General features: G+C 46.0%; 1 protein-coding gene across 7 annotated transcripts in view; it reads left to right on the top strand.

The window, feature by feature from the left end:
- Positions 1 to 26,946, top strand: part of foxp2 (forkhead box P2) — a 104,577-nt gene that overhangs the window by 46,143 nt on the left and 31,488 nt on the right. For all 7 annotated transcript variants that reach the window (XM_028954583.1, XM_028954586.1, XM_028954585.1 and 4 more), the window contains 3 exons: positions 14,411 to 14,500; positions 24,466 to 24,603; positions 25,474 to 25,563. In XM_028954583.1, the coding sequence (XP_028810416.1) occupies positions 14,411 to 14,500; positions 24,466 to 24,603; positions 25,474 to 25,563 (318 nt within the window). The remainder of the gene's footprint in view (positions 1 to 14,410; positions 14,501 to 24,465; positions 24,604 to 25,473; positions 25,564 to 26,946) is intronic.

Here is a 26,946-nt window from a genome sequence, read left to right as displayed (position 1 = left end):
CCATATCCTCCAAAGCCAACTGGGATTGCATTAATAAAAAGTGTAGTTTTTTGCAGTTTTTTTTTTTTTTGTTTTAAAGAGACAGCATGATGGCCAAAAGGTAGGAAGAGTGGAAGAAGGGATGGTGGGGAAAAAAAAAGAGATGGGAGTGAATGACAGAATGAAAGAGTGAAGGTACAAACCCCCCAGTCTGATGCAAATAACAGTTTGCCCTTGAGCATAATTTAATGCCTGTAATCACCCCTGGTGTCTTTGCCGTGGAGATAGCAGAGAGAGGTGGCTTCTCATTTACACTTTAACACAAAGAACCTCATTAGGGTTTATCTCCCAGGCCCAAGACTCTACCACTCAAGTGTGTAAATAACATATCCAAGAGGGGGCTTTCAATTTTTAATAAAGGACTCTGAAATATTAACAGTTTTCGTTAAAAAAAAAAAAAAAAAAGGAAAAGAAGAGGATAAAGAACACAAGCTAGCATCCTTGCCATGTAAATCATAGATTAGATGGGGGAAACAATGACAAACGCCGCTATTTAGGGCCCGTTAACAACATTTTTATGTATTTCTGTATCATTCATGCCGTTTGTTTATCTTGTTTTGGTTGCATTTGGCGATTGCGTCGTTCCTTCAGCTTTCATGTACAGTCATGCTTCCTCTGTCGACGACGACACGTAAGATAACAGGCTGTGAGTGACAGTGTTGTGGCTGTTTGCTCCTCTCCCCAGACAAAACAGCAAATCTTTTCTATCATCCTTCACTCCACCATCCACTCGTCCAACCTCCAACCTCCAGCTCCCATCTCGCAGCCGAAGCCGAAGTGTCCATCTGCGTTTAAGACACATTACATGTGGTTTCATGGAATTTACAGTGCGCCTCCTCCCTGCAACTCCATTTCACATCGGCGTCTCTGGAGACCTGGCGAAATGTCAGGCTGCAGCTTTTTCTTTTTTTCCCCCCTTTTTTTCTTTGAAAGAGAGGCACAGACAGAGGGAGAAAAAGACAGCGAGAGAGAGAGAGAGATGTAGAGCGGGAGTGAAATCTGCTGGAAACAAACACTTACGGAACGTTTCACGCTCAAGCAGCTCTGCGTCAGGGCGAGGGGACGGGACGGGCGCAGGTCAGGAGGGGGAAGGAGGAGAGATGGGGAGGTGATGGTGGATTCGCAGGTCTGTGCTCCAGACCACACTCCCCTACTACAGATGAGTGAAAACCAATGGATTGATATTTTGATGCACTGATGCAATTTTTCTTGCCTTTCATGTGTAAACATTAGTTTTAAAAATATATTGTGCAGTGAGGCCAAAATTGTGTCCAATATTGCAATCAATGTCAGTTACTGATATTTTCTCTTTAAGGGGCTTAAGATTTGAGCAAATAGGAAAATTTCATCACCCTGTCACCTGGGTGTTACCTTTTTAAGCCACTTTAGCACATTGAGGGTACAGGTAGGTAGCTATTAGGTAGCTAAGTACACATGGGTACACTGAGGTCCCCAATAATTATCCCTTGGGCTACAGGATAAACAACCGACAAATTCTTTTTGTACTCCCTATGTTAAAAATGAAACGGAACCACTGAAGACACGGAAGGCAGGCTTGTATAGACAGGGTGACAGGTTATAGCATGGGGTTCAACTGTTCATCGGACACGACCAAGCTGCTGGCTCGACTGGAATCTTGTTGTCACTTTTTTCCAAAGTCTATTTGCGATTATCGCCGCATCTTCGTTTTTTGACAATGGCGGCCTAGCTGGTAAGGAAGCGGACTCGTAACTGAAGGGTTGCGAGTTCAAATCCCGAACTGCCAAGGTGCCACTGAGGTCCTCTTGAGCAATGTACCGTCCCCACTCGATGCTCCCCGTGCGCCTTTCATGACTGCTGCTCACTAAAGCTGATGATGGTTTAAATGCAGATGACACATTTTGCTATGTGCACCGTGTTCTGTGCTGTGTGTCAACATGACCAAAAAATGGTTACTTTCGTTTTTATTGGAACGTATTGTACTGTAACTGATGCATTCAGCGCACACTGTGTTGAGTGTTGATGTGGCACAGTGACAGTGTTTAGCGATTAACTTTGCCGCCACTCTGTAAATAGACCTCGGAAGGCTTTTGGATCGATTGCCACTTCACAACTCATTTCCTTTAATGCCTCCTAACTGCCCTGCCCTGGGAAATAATTGGCACCGGATCCATAGTTCCTCAGCAGTCTGAAGCCCGGCCACGTTCGCACAACGGCCCGAGCGCTAATTTCTCACCAAATACCATACCTGATCCATCACGTGCATTTGTAGCCATTCAATTAAAGCGCGTTGCGTTAGCGTGGTCTACCAGCGCAGACCGTGACCTTTGCTCACGGAGGTCACCCGAGGAACAGCCTTTAATTGGATGTACACGTAGGAAGCAAGCCGCCGCTTTATCCAGCGCTCGAGGTAAAGCTCGGAAAGGGGTACCATGGCCCGCCTCGCGGCATCCCCCTCCTCCCCGTCGCCTCTTTTCCCTCCTCCGTAAAGCGGCAGCACTTTGGACGTTTGATAGCCTGCGACGATGCTATCCATTTAGCCACGGCTTAAAAAATCAGGCATATGCATATGCAGCCCGTCCTAAGCTGACAACCAAGAGGCAGGATTTGCTAGAAGGCAGCTTTGGAGCGTTGTGAATTTAACAAGCATGTCTCGTATTACAGTCTCCGCCGCGCCTTAGCCATGAATAGTAACAAATCAGCGTCTGAAACGCCTGCCCGGGGTTGTTGTGCCTGCGTACGTGTGGACGTATACTCATGCATGTGTATATGTGTGTGTGTGTGTGTGTGTGGCCCTTTTCCCCCTGCTTATTTTAGATAGAAGATGTCAGGTAGGGTCCTCTTAGCGTGTTACTCAATTGGAAATGTACTTACCTGCTTACCCTCCCTTCATTCTTATTTATAGCGCGGAATGTAATAAATAAATCCGTGCAATTTTTCACCCTTTTCCACTTGAACTGCTTGCTCCTGTGGCTGAGAGGCCTTCATTGCCTGAGCGCCGAATGCATATGTAAGAGGGGCTCTCAGGTGGTCCCTCTGCAGGGCCCTCCTAACAAATGCAGTAAATAAGCCCGAGCCTCACCTCTCAGGCAAATACACAGGAGGCCCTTTTTACCATACACCGACATTTATGTGTCACTTAGCACCAGACTTTGTGCCTCCGCTCTCTGGTTCTGAAGACTGTTCTGCAGGAGCTTGTCTAGTTATTGGAGATGAGACCTGCTCCCCAGTTGCCCCCCCATCCAACACCCCCCCACTTCTTTCTGCCCCTACAATTCCCAGGCTGAATGTCTTCATTGGGACTTTTCACTCAGTAAGAGGAGATCTGTATCTGCAAGATACACACAAACACACCGACAGGCCTGCGACCACAGTCCTCGCCCCTGGGCTGTCGCGTCGGCAAAACAGGCGGTAGAGGGGGAAAAGCCGATCGGGTTTTGATAAAGGAGCGCCATGTGTGTATGTAAAGCAGGCATTAATGATATGTGTGCTGTGTTGAGCTCGGGTTGACACAAAGCTGATATTGCTTTCACACCGCAGCGCCGTTTGAATTGAATTTGCTTTGTTATTGCCGGTATTTGCCATGAGTAACTCAATGTATATTAGCATTCGGCGGGGCGGCTAAGTAGACTTTCTCTTCCACTTGTGCTGTAAGTCTGTCTTCTTTCCTGTTGTTTTCAGAAGCTTCCCCTAATCCACACACGTTCGGTTGAACAGTGGTCAGAAGCTACGTTCGTGCACATGTGGATTAGCGGGGAGCCCGTATGAGTCAGAAACACAGGACGTGTGACAACTTTTATGTTCAGTGTTGACAAGTCTGAATGAATGGTTGCCAATATAGAAAGTGCTTTGGAAGAAACCGTGTAAGAAACTAACAGTGTACTGCTACTGAAGAAAAGAAGAGACTTAAGCAACCTTTTTTGTTGGGGTGTAATTATATCTGTCACCCAGAACGTGATTTTTAATAATAATAATAATAATAATAATAAAAAAAAAAAGGTTTCAGTGACAGCTCCCACACATACTAGATTTACAGCATTAATCAGACGCCCTTATTCAGAGCGACTTGCAATCAGTAGTTACAGGGACAGTCCCCCCCTGGAGACACTTAAGGTCAAGTGTCTTGCTCAGGGACACAATGGTAGTAAGTGGGATTTGAACCCGGGTCTTCTGGTTCATAGGCGAGTGTGTTACCCACTAGGCTACTACCACTACACTACTTCCTCGCTCTGGACGATGATGTGCCGGTCAATATGTCTCATATGCATACATTGTTAAAGATCGTGTTATTCATGTAAATGCCTTTGACCTCACACTAGTGAACAGGTCCCACACTTAGCATGTAGAGCTGCACTCTGCGCTCTGTAAAATGCATTGGAATTTGTTATCTCCCATGCAAACGACCGGTTGGTTTATTTTGTGTCAGTGAGAGTGGATTTTTTTTTACTCTTTATTTCTTTATAGGCCAACGTTTCATATCTGGACCATGAAAAATCTGCCATTTTCCCCAGTTGCAGATATTCCCCGGTGAAGTTTTTTTAATCAGCGGTCTTAATTGTGACGTCCTTGTCTGAAGTGCTTTGGAGGGAGTGATCATGCTTTTGCCGCATTTGTCAAAGCTTGCGGGGGGAAAAAATAACAGCCTTTCGCACGCACCAACTAAGTGAGCGACACAGTGATAAATTTTCTTGTTAGGAGAAATTACACCCACTAACGTGAGCTACCTCAGCATGAAATTGAAAAAGAGGCATTTCTGCAGAATTTCCATTCTTGATTCAATGAAAGATGTAGATTAGCTCGGGCGGGACGTGGGGGCGCGCGAATGGAACCGCAGGAGTGCGGCTCGTCGCCAGGACGCCGTCGGCGCGCCGCCCTGTTTATGGGAGGCGAGATTAGCCATGCAGGTGGCGGGTCCAAATGCGCTTGCCGATTATCGGGCCCGATATGTTTGTGTGGATGGTGGAAGCGTCTGAGGGGGGGACGTAACTGCGTACGTGCGGTCTATGCGCCCTCAGAGACCACGCCGACGGTGCGTATATGCATGCAAACTACCCGTGTTTTGGCCTACTTTGTGGGTATTGTGTGTGTGTGCAGGTGTGCGTCTCCGGTTTCCCACCGAAGCCGGTGCAGCGTGCCCTGTAATCAGACTCCGGCACGATTGCACCTCTAGGAACCCACCCACCCCCTAGCGCTGCCAGCTAAGAGGAGGCTGATTGATAGACGGCGGCATGTCAGAAGGGGGAGATAACTGTTTCTCGCTCTCAGCTCACTTAAAGGTCAGGCGTGCCGCGTAATTGGAATATTCACAAGGCAACCAATGGAGATAGAGTGGCTGTGCCGGCGATGCGAGGCACACCCGGCCTTGCTCTCGGCCCTCCGCCGCTGACGGAGATGCATTGGCCCTCCGCGGGCAGATGTAGTGCCTATTAACTCCGCTGATCTTAGCCGCGGCCCGACACTCATCGCCGCCAGAGTGAGGAGATCCATCACCCGGCGGCGGCGGAGGGAACGGACGCCCGCGGCGAGCCGGTGACAGGGCAGGAGTGCGGGGAAATGGACTGAGAAACAATAGTATCGCTTAACCTGCAGCGAGTGTTGCCGCCGTCATGTGTGTGTGTTTTATTTTTATTCCTCTTCATTTTCCCCGACCCGCTGGGTACCAGGTTACTGGTTTATAACACGAAACAAACAAAAAATGCAGGTCAGGGCAGCCTTGCCATAATTAAAGCTCAGTTATTTACAACTGAGGTCAAAGTGGCATTTAATCGACCCTTCATGGCAGAGTGCAGTGTGTGTGTGTGTGTGTGTGTTGGTAAAAACAGCACACTTAGAGAGAGTCCGGGTGAGACGGACACACGCTATTGACCTGCAGATTGAGTGCCTCCAAGTGAGCGGACTGGCTTGAGATCCCTCTGATCTGTTCGCTCCCTGGGAAGGAGAGCAATGGCATCCCAGCCTGCACCTTTCTCAGCGACGCCCAGGAGAGCTGCTGACCAAATGTAGATGCTGGATGCTACCTCCCTTCCAGTGTCTTATGGACGCCAGATGGTATGGATGCTTTGAAGACCAGCAGGACAATGAGTCAGTCTGTTATACAATGTAAGAGAATTTCATTAGAAGTCAGTCTCTCCATGGATAGTTAGTTTTTCCATGGATAGTTAGTTTTTGGTGGATAGTTACAGCTGAAAATAGTAGAAATAAAGCAAAAATGACCTTTTTAAGGTTAATTTGACTGGTACTGCATTTTTTTATCCAGACCAGAAACATAAAACAATGCCACTTTCTCAGACTTATATTTAGATGAGTACAGCTAATTTAACTATATAGATTTATTTAAGTAGATCTCATGGAAATATTCATAGAAACAACTCTTACTTTAATTGCTTTTTCATAATTGATTTGTTTACTTGTAAAAATTCATGTAATTTTATGGAGGTCATTTTATATTAAAAGCTCTGTCACAATACAGCATTTAAGCTGCTGACGTGTGCAGTATCTATTTTTTCAGAAATACTCCTGGTTTGAAGTCTTTCCATTTATTTTCCCACAAACCAGCACTTCTTTTTTTTTTTTTTTTTATCAATCATTGTGTGAGATCAGCCTCCCGTGCTCTGGTGTCCCAGCTTGACTGTTTGTTGCCTCTGGCCTTGTGCTCTGGTGTAGAAGCCTCTTAATAAGTGCTTGTCAACAAAGACGAGACGCGGGGAAGAGAAGTCCATCCACCCGCCATGCCGGGACCGTAGAGCTACTCTCCGCCCTCTGCACTAACCCAACTGTGGGCATTCCTGCTCTTTTTTTTTTTTTTTTTAAAGTTAATGCAACATTTGAGGCGGGCTGCTCTTCCGACTGGGTGCCACTCATCCGTGCGGAGCTGTGAAATGGAGTAAGATCGTTATCACTTGAGAGGGATGGTCAGGCCTTAGGAACCGCTGAGAAGAGGGGGACAAGTGGTCTGTTTTACACACACACACATGCAACACAAACCCGCAAGTGAATAGCTGTCTCCTTTCTGTCCCTTTTTTGATGGCAGATAGCGTCCGCGCTGCTACGCTTTGTGCCGTAAAGGGCCTCCCTGTGCGCAGGCCTGCCGCCTTATCTAAACCCCCGGCACACCAAAGTTGAAGGCTCCGGCTAAAGCCACCCAGAGAGAACAGGGGGACCAATTGAATTTCATATGTGCAGCGACCAGGAAGAAATGCGCCGGGTGATGCAACAGAGAGAGAGAGAGAGAGATGTCAACGCGTGACACGTTTTGTGTGTGCCGTATACATTTTTTTTCTGAAGTTTTAAGTTGAGCCGTGTCAAGTGCAGAGAAATCGCTGCACGGGCATAAGAGGCGCTTTTTTTTTTTTCTTTTTACCCCCCATCTGAGCAGAAGGTGTGTTTTTGTTCCAGAAGTTGCGGTTCTAGATGTATGGCTTACAGATGTGTTGTTTTATATAATGTGGGGCCCTCCGGCGTCTTTTCCCTCACAAGTTGCTGGCAGGCCTTTGAAAAGCCTTCTGTATTCGGGCGGGGGAACTGTCCATGACAGCGTCGGCGGGGAAGTGTGCAAATGTTTGCGGTCGCGGCGAGCGGTGCGCGGCCTGTTTTTACTGGCAGCGCCGGCCCGGCTGCGGCCCAGTGGACGGACAGGCGGACGGACACACATGGCCGTTCACACGCGCTAATTGATGCACACACATGGACGCTCTAAGCCAAGCGTGCAGAGCTACTTGCAAAAGGCCGCTAACACACCCACACTCCCGCATGTGGGCATTACGTACACAGCTGCACACACACACACACACACACACACACACACACGCTGATGGACTTAACAGAGCTGTGTTTTTGTCGTCTCCCGCCCTGGAAAAATAGGTGTAAAGTTACACAATGAGGCGGACATTTTTGAGGAGTGACTGTTTTTCCCCCGTCTCACGCATGCTTCTTTGGGGGGAGAAACGGCTGAATTCATCTCCCATTCACCGGGGACAGCAGCGCTACGCCAGCGTGTTTACAGTGGCAGAAAGTTAATATAAATTTTCATCAGAAGGGGAAGTTTACACATACGATTCTATTTGTCCTTCATTATTAGCACCTGAGTCTGGGCCGGGGAGGCGTAATTGTCTACAGGCACAGGCCAAATAGATGCGAGGAGAAGGCAAATAAGCACACCCCAAAAATAATTTTATGGTTGTGTGTTACAATCCCTCTCCCTGGGATTCTTAATCTAGAAAATCAACAAACAAGGGAGGGAGAGAGAGAGAGAGCGAGAGACACAGAGACACAGAGGGAGAGAGAGGGAGCACGAAAAGGGAAGTGGAAAGAAAGGTGAGGAGGAAATGAGAAAGTGAGCACAAGAGAGAGAACGAGAGAGAGTCGGGAGGAAACAACACTAGGCGGAGAGCAGCACACAGAAGGCCATTGTTCTGCTGGTTAGTTTTTCTCTCTCTCTCTCTCTCTCTCTCTCACCCCCTTCATCCTGGAGCTGTGGGATTCTCCACGGACCACGCGCTCTCAGGCAGACTCTGTTGATTTATTGAGTCATACATAAAAATGCTCATTATTCCTCCACACACTCTTTTTCTTTTACTTTTTTCCCTCCCCGTCTCCTCTACTTTTTGTCCTCCCCCTTCTCTCGTCCTCTCTCGTCAGGGAAGCGTGGCACACTCCAGCCGACGATAACAATACAGTGCGTCTGATTTTCAAAAACTGCTCCCCTTTTTCCCGGCCTGTGAGGCCGGCCCCATCTCGCCGGTTACATGATTATTTATTTACTCGCCGCTCTATTTACGCCAAGTCCCTGCGCTGTTGCATCAGTTCTGTCCGCATTTTACCTCGGCGAGCACTCAAGGCGGTGGTGGCAGTCAGTCGTAGCGCGTTTCCCACAAGCTCTTCCGAGGAGAGACAGAACTGGGCCTCGCTCTGCATGGGACGGCGTGCGAGATGAAACTCAGAGGTATTGACGAGCAGCCGGATAATAGTAACTTTTTAAACTTTTTTTAAATTCTATTATTATTTTTTGGCCGAGAACGGCAGCAACTCTTCACTTGGGGATTATGGGACTGATAGTAATAAGGAGTAAACAAAGAAAACCATTAACATCCACACTTTATGCAAATGAGGAGCACATCTGACAGATGGTGGCCAGTCACGTCATCCCACAACATGAGTGTGAAAAGGACAAATCACAGAATGTTTTTTTGCCCGAATCCATACATTTTAATCCCTGATACCTCATCGGCCTTGTTTAACATTTAGACAAAGTGTACAAGTGTAAAACCTATAGAACGCATAACAAATATTATCCATTAATTAAATTCTATTTAAAGGTCCCATATTATGAAAATTTTACTTTGTGACATTAATACGAATTCCTCTAGCCTGTCTATGGTCCTCCAGTGGATAGAAATGGTGATATGTATAAAGAATGCTTTGGTCATTCTTCACCTCATTAGCACTTAAAGCTACAGACACCAAAACTGCGCATCCTGGGTAAATCTCATTGTGGGACTCCATAAAAGTGGCTGTAGATATGGTATTAGGGGACCACATGACAGGGGACCTTTAAAGGATTAATTCAGACATCTTAGTTCCAGAAGTACCTTAGATCCACTGGAAATGCACCAGTGAACTCGGATGGTTTTGTTATACTTGAATGTGTTTTTGTGATATTCTTTACTTTTGATTATTTGGGCCCAACATAATTTCTGGATACAGTGCAGAAATATTTAATCGTCTTATCAATGGCAACGTAGCTGCTACTGTCGGCGTTCACCGCAGATGTCCTCAAAGCCTGTCCTCCACCATGTCCTCAGGTCCCCACTTCCTGGATGCACTTATAAAAGCGACAGGGTGTAAATATTTTGGCAGCAGGTGTCGGGCCCGTATCTCAGGACAGGAGGACCTGCGGGCCTCCATCCAATCATCAGTGTTTGTTTGCTCGGCTTAAACTGTTTGTTCCTTTGTTTTTCCGTGCCGTGTGATTGTGCTGTCCTCCCCGGCCAAGCTGACTTGATAAAGTATCGCCATTGCCTCTTCCTCTCCCTCGCTCTTTTTTTCCCCTTTTCGTCTGTTGGTCACCATTGTTGCTTGCCGACAGTGGGAGATAAGATGAGGGGCTGACATGCCTGCCCTGTCAACAGTGCCAGAGATGTTCTGGCTGACAGCGTCTTGTTTAGCACAAGCCCCTTGTGCTATTCCCTGTAGCCCACGCTACCCTCCGCAACACACACACACTTACGCACACAGTACACACAGAGAGGTTCAAAGGGCCGTGTTCTCCAGTGTTGAAGAGGAAAATGGCAAAGATAAACATTCCCCGGAAAGTCAGGGCCCTGGGTTCAGTCTTCAGTGAGTCAAATTTTTACACACAGCCTCGATTATTTGCATCTACCTTTTATTTATGTAATAAATTTTTATAACATGGCTGTTTTTATGTACCTTTAGCATTCTGTCATAATAAACAATAAAGAACAACTTCTGTTGTCTCAGAAATGTGAAGTGCTTGATGAGATGTGCTGAAATGTAGCTGCTAATGTAGCATTCTAGCATTTAGCCACATGCTAACATTAATGTACAACGCAGCTGACACAAGATATCTTTGGTCCTTAATGATGTGTTGGTTTTGCCTTGAAACTTGGATGTTGTAAACTGCTAATTAAACTGGGTAATTGGGAACCATTCACACACTGAAGATTGAATAATGTGTGTACGAATGAGTACTAAGAAAATACAAGTTGTCACTGTCAATGCTAACCAAACCCCTATATCTTTTAGCCCATTGCTAACTGCTTAATCCTTTTTACTTTTGTATAGTATACACGGAATAGAAGGGAAAAGGGCTTAACAAAGGTCCATTGTGATGTGCGCCTTATTACCTCTGTATTAAGTCCAAACACAGACTGGGGTTTGGGGCGGGGGGCTTGGTGGCTGACATATGTTCCTTTCGTCTGTCTGTCTCTCTCCAGCGATCTCTGCACGGCTATTAATGTAACAGGGGAGCGCCTGTGTAAACATTCTTGTTTCTCCTTGGGTTTTTTCACATAATAGTTGCTTGTATCACGTTTCTCCTGACCTCACTATCTGAGACCAATTACGGCAGATCCATTTGGGCTGAATCTTATTTTCATAAGGATCTTGAACTGTGTGTGTGTGTGTGTGTGTGTGTGTGTGTGTGTTAGGGTATACGTGCGCATGTGTGTGTGTTTTTCCGCAGTCCTCAGCAATGGATATCAACATCAGATATGCTCCTGAGTGCCTTGTTATTTATGTTGGAGCTACGGATCTCCGCTGGCACTCATCTCTTAAGAATGCGACACATTGTGCTCTTCATCCACTGTGTGCATTAATGGACAGGAGCTGGCATTTCTTAAGCACAGCAACCCTGTTTGGCACTCAGACGGAAACCGTCCCCCGGGGCAGGGGCTTCACTGCGAAGTTTGGATGATACGAGCTGTTGGTCTTGGTGCTTAGCTGCACAGATCTGGGTGGAATGTGTTTTTTTTTTCTTTTCATTGTGGTTACAGTTGTCATATACATCGCTTGATGAAAACATGACATATAGGCCAAGACGGGGTGACCAATTATTTGTAAAAACCTAAAAAAAAAATCGTGAAGAAGCTCATTTGTGGGGTATTTTGGTCCACCTGTCCCCTTATAGGAAGACAAAGTGATGGTGACTGTTTCTCTTGTGTGATGGTGACCTTTATCGCATGATGAAACATTTCTGTCCTGATGGGAGTGATGATGATGATGCCTCATCCACAGGACACAAGTGTCTCTGAATGGTTGATGAGTGTCAGGATGATGTAAATCATGCGAAATGACCATCGGTCAACCGGATCTCAACCCAACTCAACACCTATGAATTGAGACAGTATCTCCACCAAAATCAATGGAGGACTGATGCTGCTCTCTTGGCATTTGTGGTGCCCAGCACTTTACTGAGACTTGTTCTTTTAGCTTTCCCATTAATTTTCAACCCTTTCTAAATTATTAGAATTAAACAATAATTATCACATGCAAATGTACCAGATACACCCATCCAACACTTGTCTTACAAAGAAAAAGATAAAGCAACCTGACACCAAACCAAATGAGCAGATATGAAATGATACATTTCCATTTATTGGCTTTGTCGAGTTTCATTAGCTTCCTCTGGTCCCAGTGTGGCAACACTTCCTATTGGAAAAGCCATTGAATGTCTCTTTTCATGTCCTGTTTCTCCGCAGCTTACTTTTGACCCTTGTGTTATATTGAGTGACTTCCTTGACTTTGCCCGTCGTTCATCAGAAGACAGTGAGTCGTTATCGATCAGGAGCTCAGATAAAAGCCTCACCTGCCAATGGTGTTGTGCTAAATCTATTAGCCAGCTGCTAGCCCTCCCTGCCCAACCACAAACAGGCTTTTCTTCACAAGATACAACTGCTTTAAATCCTGTGGTAAAGTTTGCATTGTGCCTATTGCTGTTCATGTGACTCTGACTTGTATAAGAAGGTATAAACATATACATGCATTTATTCAATTAACCCATGCATTAATGGTCTTTTTTTATTTTCAGTAACAATTGAAATCTTTGGAATGTTAATAGGTTTTTTTTTTGGTTTTTATGTCTTTTGAAAAAGTAAAAAATGTCTTTTATACTTCCTGTAGCATAGGACGCTAATTATGTGAGCTTTCAGTATTCACCAATAAATGAAATGCATTGAAATATCATCCAATTGGACAATTTCATAATAGCAACGTTTGGTGCCATGTCCCCGTGTAGGACCAGGGCCACTGACCGCTGACACTGTTAGGACAGTATCGGGAACCACGCTGCTGGCCTCAGAAATAGCCCCGAAATCGCCAGCACCGGTACAGTGGTACAGATACAGTTGGGTTCAGGTTTCTTTGCCACTAGACCATTGACACATTTTTGGACTGTAGTGACCACTGCACTCAGAGAAGAACTTGAAAAAAATATATAAAGAATCAACCCTGAGATTTGAAGGCAGGGTACCTTCACCCTCCTTCCAACCTTGCGGAAGGGGGAGGGGGGCAAAGACACCCCATCGGTGGCGGCCAGCTCGTCTTCTTGAAGGAGACGGATCAATGCTGTTAGGACCCAGCGCCACTGCATTGTGTTTGTTTACTGCGGGGCAGGAAGCCTGGCTCCAGACTGTAGCCGCCCCCCACACCCACCCACCCCACCCCACCCTCCCAAACACCCCCTGTCTTTTCATAATTGATCAGGGGGAGGGTTGCCTTCCCAGAGGGGTTAAGATGAGGCGAGGCAAACTCTCTCTCCCTCTCTACCTCCCCGCGCTTGTCCCCCTTTCCCTCGCTCGCTCCCTTTTCTCGCCCTGTTTGCTCAGCATCTCAATGTACTAGTTCAAACATTGTTCACACCAGCTGGCGGAGCAGTGCCATATGCACATCCTGTCAAAGCAGCTGTTGTCATGGATACTGGCAAGCACCCGAAAAATAAAACAAGCCCTTGATTCTCAGGGAAGAAGTGTCACTCTGTATCTGAAGGCTTTTTTTCCTTCTTCTTCGTCTTCTTTTTGTCTTCTACTGCTTCTTCTCCTTTTCCCTCGCTCTGCCTTTCAAAGCAACACCTGTGAAGTTTTTGGTTTTGTTATGCTGTTGTGTGTGTTTTTTTCCGACCACATTCACTGTTTTGCTGGCTACAGCTTCCCTCGACTCTCCCCAATTCTTCATTGCTTCAGCCCACGAATGATGCTACATGGGTAATTTTCACAAGCTAGACAAAAAAAAAAAGCATCATCCAGCATCTCTCTCGCTGTTTCTTTATTTTTTTTTTTAGTTTTTCATTCTTGTGTATAAAGTGTAGGACGCTAATTCCATCAGGCGGAAAAAGAGGACATTTTCCCCCTGTCTGCTCACAAGCGCCGCTAATGCACGCCGTCAAAGAAAAAAAAAAGCACAGCTCCTTGTTAATTCACTCCTAAGGTAATCTGATGTTGATTTTGTCAACTTTAATTACAGCTTCTAGGAACACTTCACATCGTCTGCCTCTACTTCAAATTGATATTATGAATATGCAAATGGACTGGTAATTTGCCGAGAAGTGGGTATTTCAGTTGAGCACACACTAGACAGGTCAATTCCACTGACGCTCTCTCGTTTCTCCCTGTCGCTCTCGCTCGCTTTCTTTTTCAAGGGTCCTTTAGACAAACTGTATTTATCCTTGATCACCACGGCGCGAATTATCACAGAAATGCTTCCGTGCATGTGGCTAGGTGTATATTAAAGAACGAGTGAAGGGATATAATTTCATATATATATGTGTGTGTGTGTGTGCGTGTGTGTTGTGTATTTTTGGAGTCTCAATCTCAACTTACAAGGAACAGAAAGAAGTTTCACACAAGTGTTTTTTTTTTTCTTTTCTGATTCTTTCTTCCAGGCCTTACAGGCAGCAAGGCAATTACTTCTACAGCAGCCAGGCAGTGGCCTGAAGTCTCCAAAGAACAACGACAAACAACGTCCACTGCAGGTGAGCAGCTCGCCACTAATCTCTTAAGTCCATCCATAATACATGGTTTCTCCGAAGAAGATTTCCTCTGCTCCGCAAGTCTGTTTGACTTGGCAATGCAATTCTAGAGCCGCCATTGCAATTCTAAACCTGACAAGCCTGATCTTTAAGAAAGCTGTATGATTTTATTTTCTCATTCAAGAGTAACAAAAAAAAGAGTCTTATCACTTTTCAGCAAACTTTCTGTTGACTCTTGAAGATATGTTCTTGTTCTCTGTGGGCTTTGGGGGTGTGAGGTGTGGTGTGGTTAGACGCTGAGGCTTTCGTGGTTTGGGTTTATGGGACAGCAAAGGTGACATAGAGACTGGTGACAAAGTGAAGGAAAAACTAATTTGTGAGATCATATTACAGGCATGGTTTTTGTCCACCTTTGTCCTGTGTTGAAACATGGAGAGCATTGTTCACCAGGATCATGACAGAAGCATAATTAAATAGTGAAGGAACTTTTTTTAATTGTCACCAGCTCAACGCCTCTAGGAGATTTTAGGGGTCCACCACCCCATGGTGTCAGTCTCTCCAACATCGTAAGAGGCTGGAGGATCTGAACAACCTGCTTGTGCTGCTTAATGTGTTGCTTTTTTCCCTTTTTAATTTGTCACCCATCGGTATGTCGTACCAGCATCGATCGTAATCAGCGCGGGCCTGCAGACGCAGGTATCGAATCCTGTCGCACCCAACATGCCTCGCCGAGGCAGCTCACTTTAACTAGCTGCCATTTGGCTCCTCTAAGATAATTTGCCGTATTGATTCAAATCGCTGTCTATTCTTGTTGCCAGTTATTTGGATAAAGGTCACAAATGTGCGGCGCACGCTACGCTCCCTGCCCAGCATGTCGGCTGGTTCCTTCGCAGTACAGATTCATAATTCGCCTCCCTTTCGCTGCCTTCAAATTATGTAAGCACTTGACATCTGCTCAACTTCTTATTTTTGGGTTTAAATTGGAGTGTGAGCGTGTGCCCTCCCCTTTGGTAATAAGTGCTATCAAGGAGCAGTGGTTTACCTCATTAGTGCCCCTCTGCATTTAATTAAAGGAGGGAAAAATGGCGTTAAACTCGCCGTTAATATTTTTTTTTTGCTGGAGTATGACAATGACGACACCTCCGATTGGAGTCGCACCCCTGTGTACCTAATTATGTGGTGGCAAAAAAGATAAGGTTCACAGTGGGTGTAGGAGGGGGGGGTTCTGTCATGCTTCCTTTCACGTGAGTGATTTGAGTCTGTGCCTCCTGCACCGCCGGTTCGCCCGCCTGAACAGTCTCATCGCCCGTGCGCGTCTCTTCTTCTCTTCCCCCTTGTTCTGACTCCGCCTGGCAGCACAACAGTACACACTGTTGAGCATGTGTGGCCTTTCCGTTGTGTGTTTAGAGAATGACGGGAGGTCCGGTCCGCAGATTGCTTGCAGGTAGAGGGGATATTGGAGGAGAATGTGTCACTGATGGCTGTCAGGCTATGGCCGCGCCGACAGCTCTAATAACAGGCCGGGATAGTAAATATTGAATATTTACATTTGCTTACTCCGTCCTCTCCTTGTGTTGGCGATGGGAATCAATAGAAATCAGGGCCGTGGCGAGTGGCAAGTGGCTGCAGTCGATCCCATCTGTTGATCCGGCCTTTATTAACATCTGCACCCCTTTCTTGTTTTAAAGTCTAAAAAACGCGGAAAGCAAACGCGGCGCCGAAATCCGTCCCTTGTCAGCGGGATCAATGGGTTTGTTAGTCGCGGCCCTCATATTGGATATTACATTCCGTCTTGGAGGAGGGGATGTTTGTCCTGTTCAATTCCGTGACAGCCATTCGCTACACGGCAAAACTAATCGCCCACTTAGCCTCCTCAGACAGCGAGAAAACATTGGATTGTTGTAAAGGAGGGAGGGGGGAAAAAAAAGAAGCCTACATGTTCCAGAAGATGACAAATCCGGGCCTTTTAGCGGCGTACAAGCGAGCGGACGCGGCCCATAGATCATGCCTCGTAAATAATTTAACGCGCAGGAGTCTGAGTCCGTTCCCTTTAATTACTTCCATTAACGCGGAGAGCCAACGCACCTGACTAACCTGCGCTCCTCCATCGCTCGCGTTGACACGAGCGCGCGAGCAGCTTCCTCCACATTTGCGTAATGTGACAGGTCTATTATTACACGGTAAGCCCACGGGAGCAGTCAATAAACACCTATTTCTCCCCGTAAATCCCTTTGCCTCCGCCGCGGCTGCTTACAAGGATTTCCCAGGGCGCACAACACTCTCTCCTCTCTCCTTCCTTCCCTCCGCTCCTCGTTCCGCGTTCTCCCCTCTCCTGCCCTCTCCCCGCCTCGCCGCTGTAATATCTCCCCGACACATTTATACACTGACATTTAAAATACAAATAAAGAGGCGCGGAGGACGAAAGAGAAGCAGGGATTACAGAGTCGAGCCCATTGTCGCAGCCCTCGCATGTGACAGCCGTCCTCCCACCGCCACCCGAAAACACCCCAAACAAAATATCGAAAAAATAAATAAAGCATAAACCGGCGCACTTGTCACATCGTTGTTGTTTGCCCACGCCTCTCATATTGCGGTGGCGGCTATCGCCTTCGCCTGGGCGTCTCTAAAAGTGCGGTGGCGGCGTGTGTTCAGCATGCTGGCAAAGAGGAGTGAGGCCTGGATTCTGAGCGCTCAGGGAACACAGAGCAAACAACACACACACACACACACACACACACACACACACAAGTCTCTCTCGCTGCAGCCTTGCTTGCTCTTAACGTGACAGCGGTGGTGGAAGGGGACCCAGGATGTCACAGAGTGTGCATAAAGCGAGTGGGCTGAACCTTGACCTTTTCCTCATAGCTTGCTGTAAGCAGCACGGGGGGGGGATGGTGGTGGCGAGAGGGTGAGAGGGCACTAACGAGGTGAAGACACAAAAGGGGACGGAGCCACGAACAAAGCGGAGGAAGGAAGCCGCATGTGGTCATCAGGAAGGGGACAGATGTGCAAATTACGCAGCACACACGCCGGCCTGGAGTGTCAAGGCTTCATTTAACCATCCGCACTTAGGAAATTAACTGATTCCTTAATCCCACATCCGAGCCACTTCATCTTGAGGAAAGGAAGCGGGGTTTCTTGATTTAACGCCCACAGCTCCTTATCTCTTCCTTTGATGTTACTGCCAGTTTCACCACGCCTCCTCGAAGTATCTCCTGAAAAGAAAAAAAGACAACAATGGAGACGATCTGCTGTCCCCATTCCAAGTACATTCCGTCTGAAGAATTCCATTCCATCTGATAATTCAGGCAAGGCCTCTAGTCTCCCAAGACCTGTAGACAAAATGTATTAAAAGAGATTGTGTTCACAGTAGGCTTATTAGATCATGGGCATCTAATTCCAAACGTCTGAGGCCAAAGCATGAATGTGACGTCGCAATGTTATGGCCGCGATTTTGTGCTTTACAGACAGTAACCCGAAATGCAGGAGATACCGAAATGGAGAAGCTTGAACTCAGGGGTCTATGAGAGGTCAAAGCCCAGAACCCCAGAGCCTGCTTATCATATCATAATCATATTGATCAAAATTGCAATATTGATATTCCCATTGATCGGCAACGTTATGATTTCGAGTTTAGTAATACTAAGAATATATATTTTGGTATTAATTCAAGAAAGTGTAGTAGTATATTTCAATAATTAATCCTGCAGCATTACTCTGAATAAATGTAATGCTGTAATAATTTATAAGATTTATAGGTTGAATAATTTTAAATTATTAATGTTTCAGAATTATATTTATTCATTTGTAAAAAGTCAATAATGAACTTTCTTTATATCTCAATTTTGTGGTGCACAAAAGAGAGCTTGGGAGTTGAATACATTTTCGGGCTGCTGTATTTTTTTGCGGCTGAACTCAGGTTGGTGTTTTATGGATGAGGGGACCTGTGAGCGCCGAGCTTTGTTCCTCTCCTGCCTTCTCAGCGCCACTCAGATATCCCACCCAATCACACCGTGAGCACTGGGCCATCCACAGGAGTGTCACCGCTTTAAAGGTCAGCCCTGCACATCTCATCAAAAGACTCCGGCTCCGTGTTCCTTAAAATTCATCTACTTATTCCTCCAACTGGAACACCGCAAAAAGAGAGTGCGAGAGGGAGAGAGGAGAGGGACAATTGGGAAGGAAAAATTGAGCAAAATATATATGAAAGGATCTGTTGCCTTTTTTTAACATTTACATTCGTTATCAGCTCTCTTCCTTCCGGTAAAATCAATTCATTAAGAAAAAAAATTTCAATGCATCAATTGCAGCGATTGAAAAAAAAATATGTTGACGCTTAAAAAATATGAAAATGTCAGTACATATCCCTTGGACACCTGCAGTTATTGCTTTTGTAACAAGAAAACACACTTTTTTCCTGGTTACACCTACAGGAGTGAACAGGTAAATTGCAGCGGATGGAGCTGGGTTCATCATTGTGATGCAAAAGAAGTTGGAATATAACCCCGAGGCAAGTGGCAGAGTGTGAGAGTGAGGGAGGAGGGGGAAGAGAGAATAAAAAAAAAAAACTGCTGGCAAGCTTTGATGTAGCAGCAACAAATTCGCCTTCTGACAGAAGATACATGGGCGCAATAAACGAGTTATACCAACCCCTAACACGGGCAATCTGATTACTCCGGCCAGGATGTTAATTGGCTCCTAACAGGCAGATCTGATACATGTAGCCGTGGTAGTGGGAAGCCTTTCCAAGTGATGAACTGTAATTCACCCAGCTGCTTGAAGCACATGTAATTTACCGTGTGTCATTTGATGAAGAGTCGGGATCCACTGGACTCCCTATTACCTGCAACATCAGAGAGCTTTGAAGAAAATGCAGGCAGGGAAGAAAAGACAAGAGAAAAGGGAAGGAACCTACGATTTTAAGCCTCCACTGCTTAAAGTAAGAGGTTCCTCGGCTAAGAAACGCGCGTGAGAGGTATTGGATGGACGATGGCCTGCTGTGCATTCTCAATCACTTAAAGAACCACTTTCATCCTTTATGTTCTGTGATTGAAAATCCACCAAGTGCCTGTTTGACTCATGACGTCCAGTGTTGCTGCAGTACTCGACCTCGAATGCTTGACCTGTTTCAGCTTCGTGCAGTTTTCTCATCTCTCACTGAAAGCTGAGATTAGACGTCACACTTTTCACATTCACGTTAACCGTCCCAACAGAACAAACACCCAATGCAAGCAGGTGGATTTTGAAAATCAAGTGTGACGTAGTTTTATCAGCATTTTGTAAATATTGCTATTGCACAACACAGCTTTTGACAATAATACGGTTGAACCAGCCTTGATTTAGTCTGAATTTGAGTGAAAGTTAGACAGTGGTTCAATCAGAAGACTAATTGTGTAAGAGCAGCTCATTGAGACTCAGAAATTTAGATTTTCTTTGACCCATCCAAATCAGAAATTTCCACATGCGACCAGTCACCACTGTTGATATAAATTTACCTTCCAAACTGTTTTAATAACCCAAGTGCCACCATTTTTTTTGCCCTGTAAATGCATTACACTCTGCTGTACTGCTAAGTGATTTGATTTGGTGAAACAACGTTCCATAATCTACTTAACTTCCTCAGGATCTGGGGGACTGATCTTCTAATCCGAATCATATGTGTGTGTGTGTGTGTGTGTGTGTATGTGTAATTGCTTTGCTCATATGTGCATGGTGTCTGCTGTAACGCCTCCAATCCAGAGTAGATGCTGTACATTTACTGTATCTGTATTGTTCTGTGAGGAAGTTTGTAGGTCTTGCTTGTCTGGAGTCCTGGTGGTCCCACAGACTGATGACCCCCCCCCATGTAAACCCTTGCCTAACACACTCATTAATTGGCAGGGAAATTAGCAGTGTCGGCTGAAAGGGCTCGCAGGGGTCAGGAAGGGCCCAGCACTCTGCAGTGGGCTGAGTTTGGGACTGGCCGCCCCCGGGGAGCACGGTGAGACTGAGATGAATTAGCGGTCCACAGTGGAGGAATCTGTATTCCTTTCTTTCTTTCTCTTTCTCTCTCTGGGCAGGAATGGCCTCACACTTTAATTAACACCACCGCTCACGCTGCCAAAGAACCAAAGTAATTACCTCCTAACATCCCTCCATTCCTCACTTTATTTATCTTAACAGCATCTGAGGTGGCACTGTGCCCTCGGCTGGAGAGCAGGGGCTGGCGGGGAGGGGGACACTGCGCTCTCCTTTCCTGTTTACACCACACGTCTGATCTGTGCCGAGCCTCACTTATTCAGCCAAAGGATTCAAAAGCACAGAATTGTTTAAATTCCCTAATTGTTTTAAGTCCTGTACTATCTCCTCCATGGCCAATTGGTGTCAGCGCTGGTATCTGGTGCAGAGGAAGCCAGCTTGCAGTGATAATTGCATAGGGCTCTCGCGTTCCAATACTGCTGGGCACAGGCCCTGATGCCACTATTTCTTTAGGTCAAACACATTAACGGTGCATGGACTTTTTTCCAACTTCTTGAACGAAAGCTCTGATAATCTATCTGCATGTTTTGTTTGAGCATGGATGTGATCATGAGCTGACCTTTGCAGAGGTCATGTTTATGACGTTTACTAAAGGCCCCATGAACATGTATTATGAGCTAAGACAGCAAAGGGAAAACAGAGAAAACAGAACTTTTGACAGGAGAATGGGGAACTAGGGTTTGTTGGCTTCTCTATTTTTAGATTTCTCTGTAAAAACCCACAAAAAGGGTTGAGTTGGTAGTCAGTTCCTCTTCTCCATACAGATAGCAAGCAGATCTTTCTTATTTATTAGTGGCCGAGCACCACACAAGCCCCTTATGTTGAGCTGTAAAAAACTGTACCCTATGTGTGTGTTTGGGTGTCCACCTCCTGAGAAGCTGACCTTTTTTACTCGTGGTGAGAAGCTCGTTCTTGGCTCTGAGTCTGACAAGTATTGCCATAATGATGGGCTTGATCTTCTGAGAGGGCCACTAGTGTTTTCTCACCAGGAGCCCATTTAAAAGGTCCCTGCACTGAGAGTCGCAGCTTTCTGCTGTCTGTCCGAATGTCACAGATGCATACGTGTTAATAGGAGCCTCCAGCTGGAAGGTAGGTAAGGTGAGGTTAACTGAGACAAAAACGTCTTCTGACGTATGACGTCTTGACGTAGGTTTTATACGGAGCTGTTTACAGAATGAAGAGCTCAAGTAGTGTGACGGCTCCTTAAGATCGCAGACTCAGATCAGTGACAATGTGAAGAGTCTTTTGTTGGATATCCTTGTGCTTTTTTTCTTGTTCTTCTTCTTCACGTAAGCAGTCTTCTGGTTGACTGCACATGTTTACCACCGCCGATCCCCCCTTTTCCCCCTATAAATGCTCATTAATTTCCTCCTTGGCAAAAATCATTTTCGAGGAGAAGCCAATTCAGGGTCTGTTCATTTCAATTCATCTGGCTTGTCAATCATGGGCCGCGGCGGCATCCAGCGGAATGGAGGTGTTATATTCCGGCAATTATCATGTCATATACTCCAAAATGTAAATGAACGTGTGTGTAAAATTAAATTTATGGGTTGTCAGTGAAGAATAAGAACCAGGAGAGCAATTACTTATCCACTTTCATCTGGCGAGCTCGGATACATCAAGCAGAAAGGCCTGCCGTTAAACGACTGGAATTAGCATTGTGTCGGGGACTGGGGGGCGATGAATGGGCCGCGGCCTCGTCGCCACCGCTGCCTTTTTGCCTCTTGCTTTCTCCCCCTTATTCTCTCTCTCCCTGACTCGGCCTTTGTGTGCCGAGGAGAGCTGAAACGAAGATGATTATCATCCATCATGGCTCTAAAAAGCTTAGGGAAGGAATCAAAGGTGGGGGGGGGGGGGGGGGGGGCGCTCCTCCTGACTTCATTTGTTTTTTTCGCTGTTTAACTGTTGTCTTTCCTTTCTTCCCCGTGCCTGAAATAAATGGCCCATACACCCCATTCCTGGTGTCTTCCATCTCCATGCACATTATTTAACCCATTCAAAAAAGCTCAGGGCAAACCGTCGTTTCACAAGTTTGTTCATTATTCAAAATGGCTGGCGACGGTCACAGCGTGTCGTAACAATCAGGCCTCATTTAAATACACAAATACTACGTGCAAATGAGAGCATGCACTGTTGTGGGGTTTTTTTCTGGCTTGACGCGTAGTCCGGTACGGAGACCCAGGTGAACAGGAGGGTAATTACACATCGCCGAGTGTCTTAAGGTTTAATAACATTGAAGGTGTGAGCATGCATTTGCATAATTACGTGTAGCTGTTTAATTTGTGACTTTGTTGCTTTGTTCTTCAGAAAAAAAACAATGTTTTCTGTTCTGAGTCCCTGAAGAAAGGGTATGGGGAGGCATTTGTCTAAACATGGCTGGAGGAGTGTATTTTCTTTCTCCTCTTTAGCCGAGCCCTAATGAACAAAGGTAGTGGGATTTGTTGAAATATGAATATGAATGCGCGAGTGGGAAAAAAAGGGGATGGAGTTTGACCTTCAGCTGGTGATTTCTCAGTTCATCAGGATTAGTCAAGCTGAGCGATCAGGAGCGCTAATGCATAATGACTTCTAAAATGAAAAATGTGTAGTGACCATGCAAATGTCTCAGCTAATCAAAGAGGGGGGAACCTGAGCTAGCCACAGAGAGCAGAAAAAAAAAAAAAACAAGGACGTGTCAAGGCCCACGCCGCGGAGATGTACGCAAAGCAATCAGGACGCTTGATTAGCCAGCGCCGGGGACGGAAATGTGTCACTTGGCCCCCTGACATTGTTCGAAAGAGGACGGCCCTCCACGTGGCGAACAAACGAACGAGATCGCCGGGCTGAGAGATGTCTGCGGTTCTGATCGTCGAAAGGGAAAGGGGGAAAAATTGCGAATTTTTTTTTTTATGGCAAACACATTGACACCTGAAGCTGCAAGAGCCTCTTTCAACTAACGTAGCCGCTGTGTAGATAATCCTATCGGACGTTGCAATATGAAACAGCGCTGCAATAAACAAAGAGAAAACGCCTGCAAGATTAAACCGTCTCAGTGACAGGTGGAGAAGAGAAACAGGTGGATATTCTCTTTCTTTCCTCTGCCCCAGCAGTGCTTCTCGCCCATCCTGCCGAGTAAACAGTCATCACAGGCCCCTCTATTCATTCCAGTCATTGTTCAATTTTTAAGCAGCGATGAAGAATTTAATACAAGTAATATAAAGGTTAGCGCACGCTCCCCAGCTACTGTGCGCACAGGCAATCAAAGGCGAGGGAAAAAAGTTGCAGATTCCTGCTCTATTGATCTGTTGTTCCAGCAGGCATGTTTTTTTTTTTTTTTTTTTTTTTTTTCTTTCTGGAAAATAAATAAATAAATAATACTTTGGTCTGAAAAATATACTTCCCCCCCACCCCACCCCAACACAGGGTGGGGCTCCCCTCCATACTCCATACGCAGGCTTGACAGCTTGTATTGTAATGATTCTTATCACCTAGAAATGACATGAATTTTTTAAAGTGACATGTCAGGGAAGAACTACGCCCCTGGCTGCTTTTGGGGTAGAGCGTATCTTAAATCCTCTGTTCACCGCAAGCCAGAAAAGAAATTAATTAAACAGGCAACTGGCAATCGCAAGCCCTCCGCCAATAAAAAGTGCAGTTGACAGCGGCATCGGCCTGCACCTACCTGCCGGAGTCTTCCGGCCGGCTCTAAAGTTGCATGTTTCATTCCGACTGTCAGCAGCCGGTGTGTTAGTGGACGGGATTGTGTGCCTGAGGGAGGTCGGGTTGGGTAGCTAATTAAGGTCTATGTCTATTTTAAAAACCAGTGCTTTTCTCATAGGGCGCTATGACAAAAATAAAGGCATACACACACACATACACACACACTGCTCTCACACACACACCTGTCTGTTTACAATAAAAGTGGCATCTTGTTCACTCATCTTGTCTCCCTCTCTCTTTTTCTCACAAAGGTGCCGGTGTCTGTGGCCATGATGAGTCCACAGGTCATCACCTCCCAGCAGATGCAGCAGATTCTCCAGCAGCAGGTTCTGTCCCCGCAGCAGCTACAGGCCCTGCTGCAACAGCAGCAGGCAGTCATGCTACAGCAGGTATAGTGGACACACACACAAATATGTCCAAGAACAGCAAACAGATGACTAGTTCAATATAACCCCAAAAAATAGCTATATTCTGCATATATAAGAAATGTATTGACACACTTGCATATTGATGTCATTGATTTTTAATTGATAGTTAACTGTAGGATCCCAAAATACGTACAATCTGTAGTGATGGTTTCAAATTATTAAGAACCTGCTTATCTAAAGTGAACTTTTTCTGCTTAAATCTGTAAGCACCCATCCATTGCTTCGTGTTTACTTTCAGATCAGTGTACGTATTAATTATTGTCTATATTGGGTAGCATAGTAAAGTCCTTGATGAATTGTTTTCACTTCACCACAGCGCTTGTGTTACAGATGTCCTCCCCAAAGTTCTGAAGAAAAGAGCTGTGCTCATATTTTAACTAGCATGTCTCTTTTTCTTAGAGTAGCACTATGTGTGTTAAAGGCATTAATTCACTGTGATGAATCTGGATCCCCAGTGAGCTGCACTCATGTTTAAATTTCCTGTCGGGGTGTCTGGCAAAAAAAAATATATTGCTAGTATGATTGATTAGCCCTCTTTTGCTAATGTGTGGGACCATTTTAAAAGGCCATATGGAAAAGCAATGGAAAACATGCAGGGTTGTGTCACATACAGAATCCAGATTATTTTTGTATCCAGGATTAAATGTTAGAAGTCAAACATTCAAAGAAGAAAAGAATTGTGAGCACGTGTTCTTTAGCTAAATGACCTGATACAAATTCTAAAATTACTTAATAAATAAAGAAGCCACTGGTAATAATTAATGCAACCATAATTTGATCAACATTATATTTACAGAATCTCACACTCTATCGCTTTGTTTCTCTCCACAGCAACATCTGCAGGAGTTTTATAAAAAGCAGCAGGAGCAGCTGCACCTGCAGCTCTTACAGCAGCAGCAACCAGGCAAACAAGCGAAAGAGGTGAGCTCCTCATCCGTCAGGGTGCTGTCAAGCCTTCAGCAGCCTGCCACAGGGTGACAGGCTGGGCCGGCTGGTCCCATGCACCTTGATTTGCAGTTGGCATCCTAGTGCAATCGCAGGCTGTTGCCCATCTCTATGCCAACAGAATTGCCTATAAACTATATAAACTAACACTTAGTTAACATAATTAACCATTTAAAACAGGCATTTGTGACATTTCGTGCTGGATATGAAGAGATGGTAATGGAGATGGTAATCTCTCAGTGGTGAGAATTTGGAAGATGGGTTAATGAATCTGTTAAACAGGCAGAAAACAGAACAACGAAGAGCATTCGATGACAAAAGCGCCAAGGCTGATTATTCTCCAACTGGGGCAAGGCAGCGTGGGGGTCCCTCCCTGGGAGGGCGGCGTAGTTTTACCCTAACATTAAGGAGCCTCCCGTTTGGAGAGGGGTGTGAGGGTCCATTCATTAACGAAGCGCTCCTATGAGCTTGAGACGGGCGAGCGGAGCGACTTAGCACCGTGACGTGCTCATAAATCACTGTGACAGGACGCCAGTCCTCGGCTCTCTCTATCTGTCAGATACAGGGGAGAAACGAGAAGAGGGAAAAGGCACAGCAAAGGGAACAAATCCAAACAAAACGTGCGGAAGCAGTTTAAATTGATCAGTGAGCAGACAATGAGACTCTCCGACAGCCCGCCCACCCCCTACAGGTCTTCAGGCAGGCCCATTATGCAGGAAGCTACAGGAGAGAGTGTGTCTGACCTCCCGGAGGCTTTGTTTCTGTTTGGATTTGTGAATAGAATTTTTCAGGGGCCCCCGCCATCAAATATGGAATAGAAATTGCTCCCTTATTTCTCCCGAGACGGCAGGCCAATCCACCTGACTCTCGCCATTATGCAGTCTGTTTTCCACTGAGCGCATCACAAGTTCTCACCCCCCCCTCGCCACCCTGTCCTCTCGAGGAAGAAAAGAGCAGACCCCTCCTTCACGGTGACTCGTCACTCTGTGCGGCGCCAAAGCCGCGCATGGAGGTAAACATATGCAGACGGTAGCAGCAGTGAGGTGGGTGGCGGCGAGAGAACGTTAACAGGCCCGGTCTGCAGGCGCCCGCATCCAAGTCGGCTAATGGACCACTAGAGACCACCTTTCCCCAAACTGCCGAGAAGCACATCTTCAAATGAGATAATGAAAGGGTGGGCTTTCCTCCACGCAACTACACCCCGTAGAGGCGTAACACCGCGGCCACAAGTATCCCTGTTAACAACGTTTAAAGCCCTAACTTTACTACTCGTGCAATTTATGTCCTTATTTTTCTGTCAGTGACGTTTTACGGGCAGATCCTGTTGCCAGGCTCCAGTCGCCATGGCGGCGCTGCTGT

This window comes from Denticeps clupeoides, chromosome 15 (genome assembly GCF_900700375.1).
Source record: "Denticeps clupeoides chromosome 15, fDenClu1.1, whole genome shotgun sequence".
In the NCBI taxonomy this organism is placed as follows: domain Eukaryota; kingdom Metazoa; phylum Chordata; class Actinopteri; order Clupeiformes; family Denticipitidae; genus Denticeps; species Denticeps clupeoides.
The sequence above is the reverse complement of the archived record's forward strand: the minus strand, read 5'-3'. Positions and strand labels throughout refer to the sequence as shown.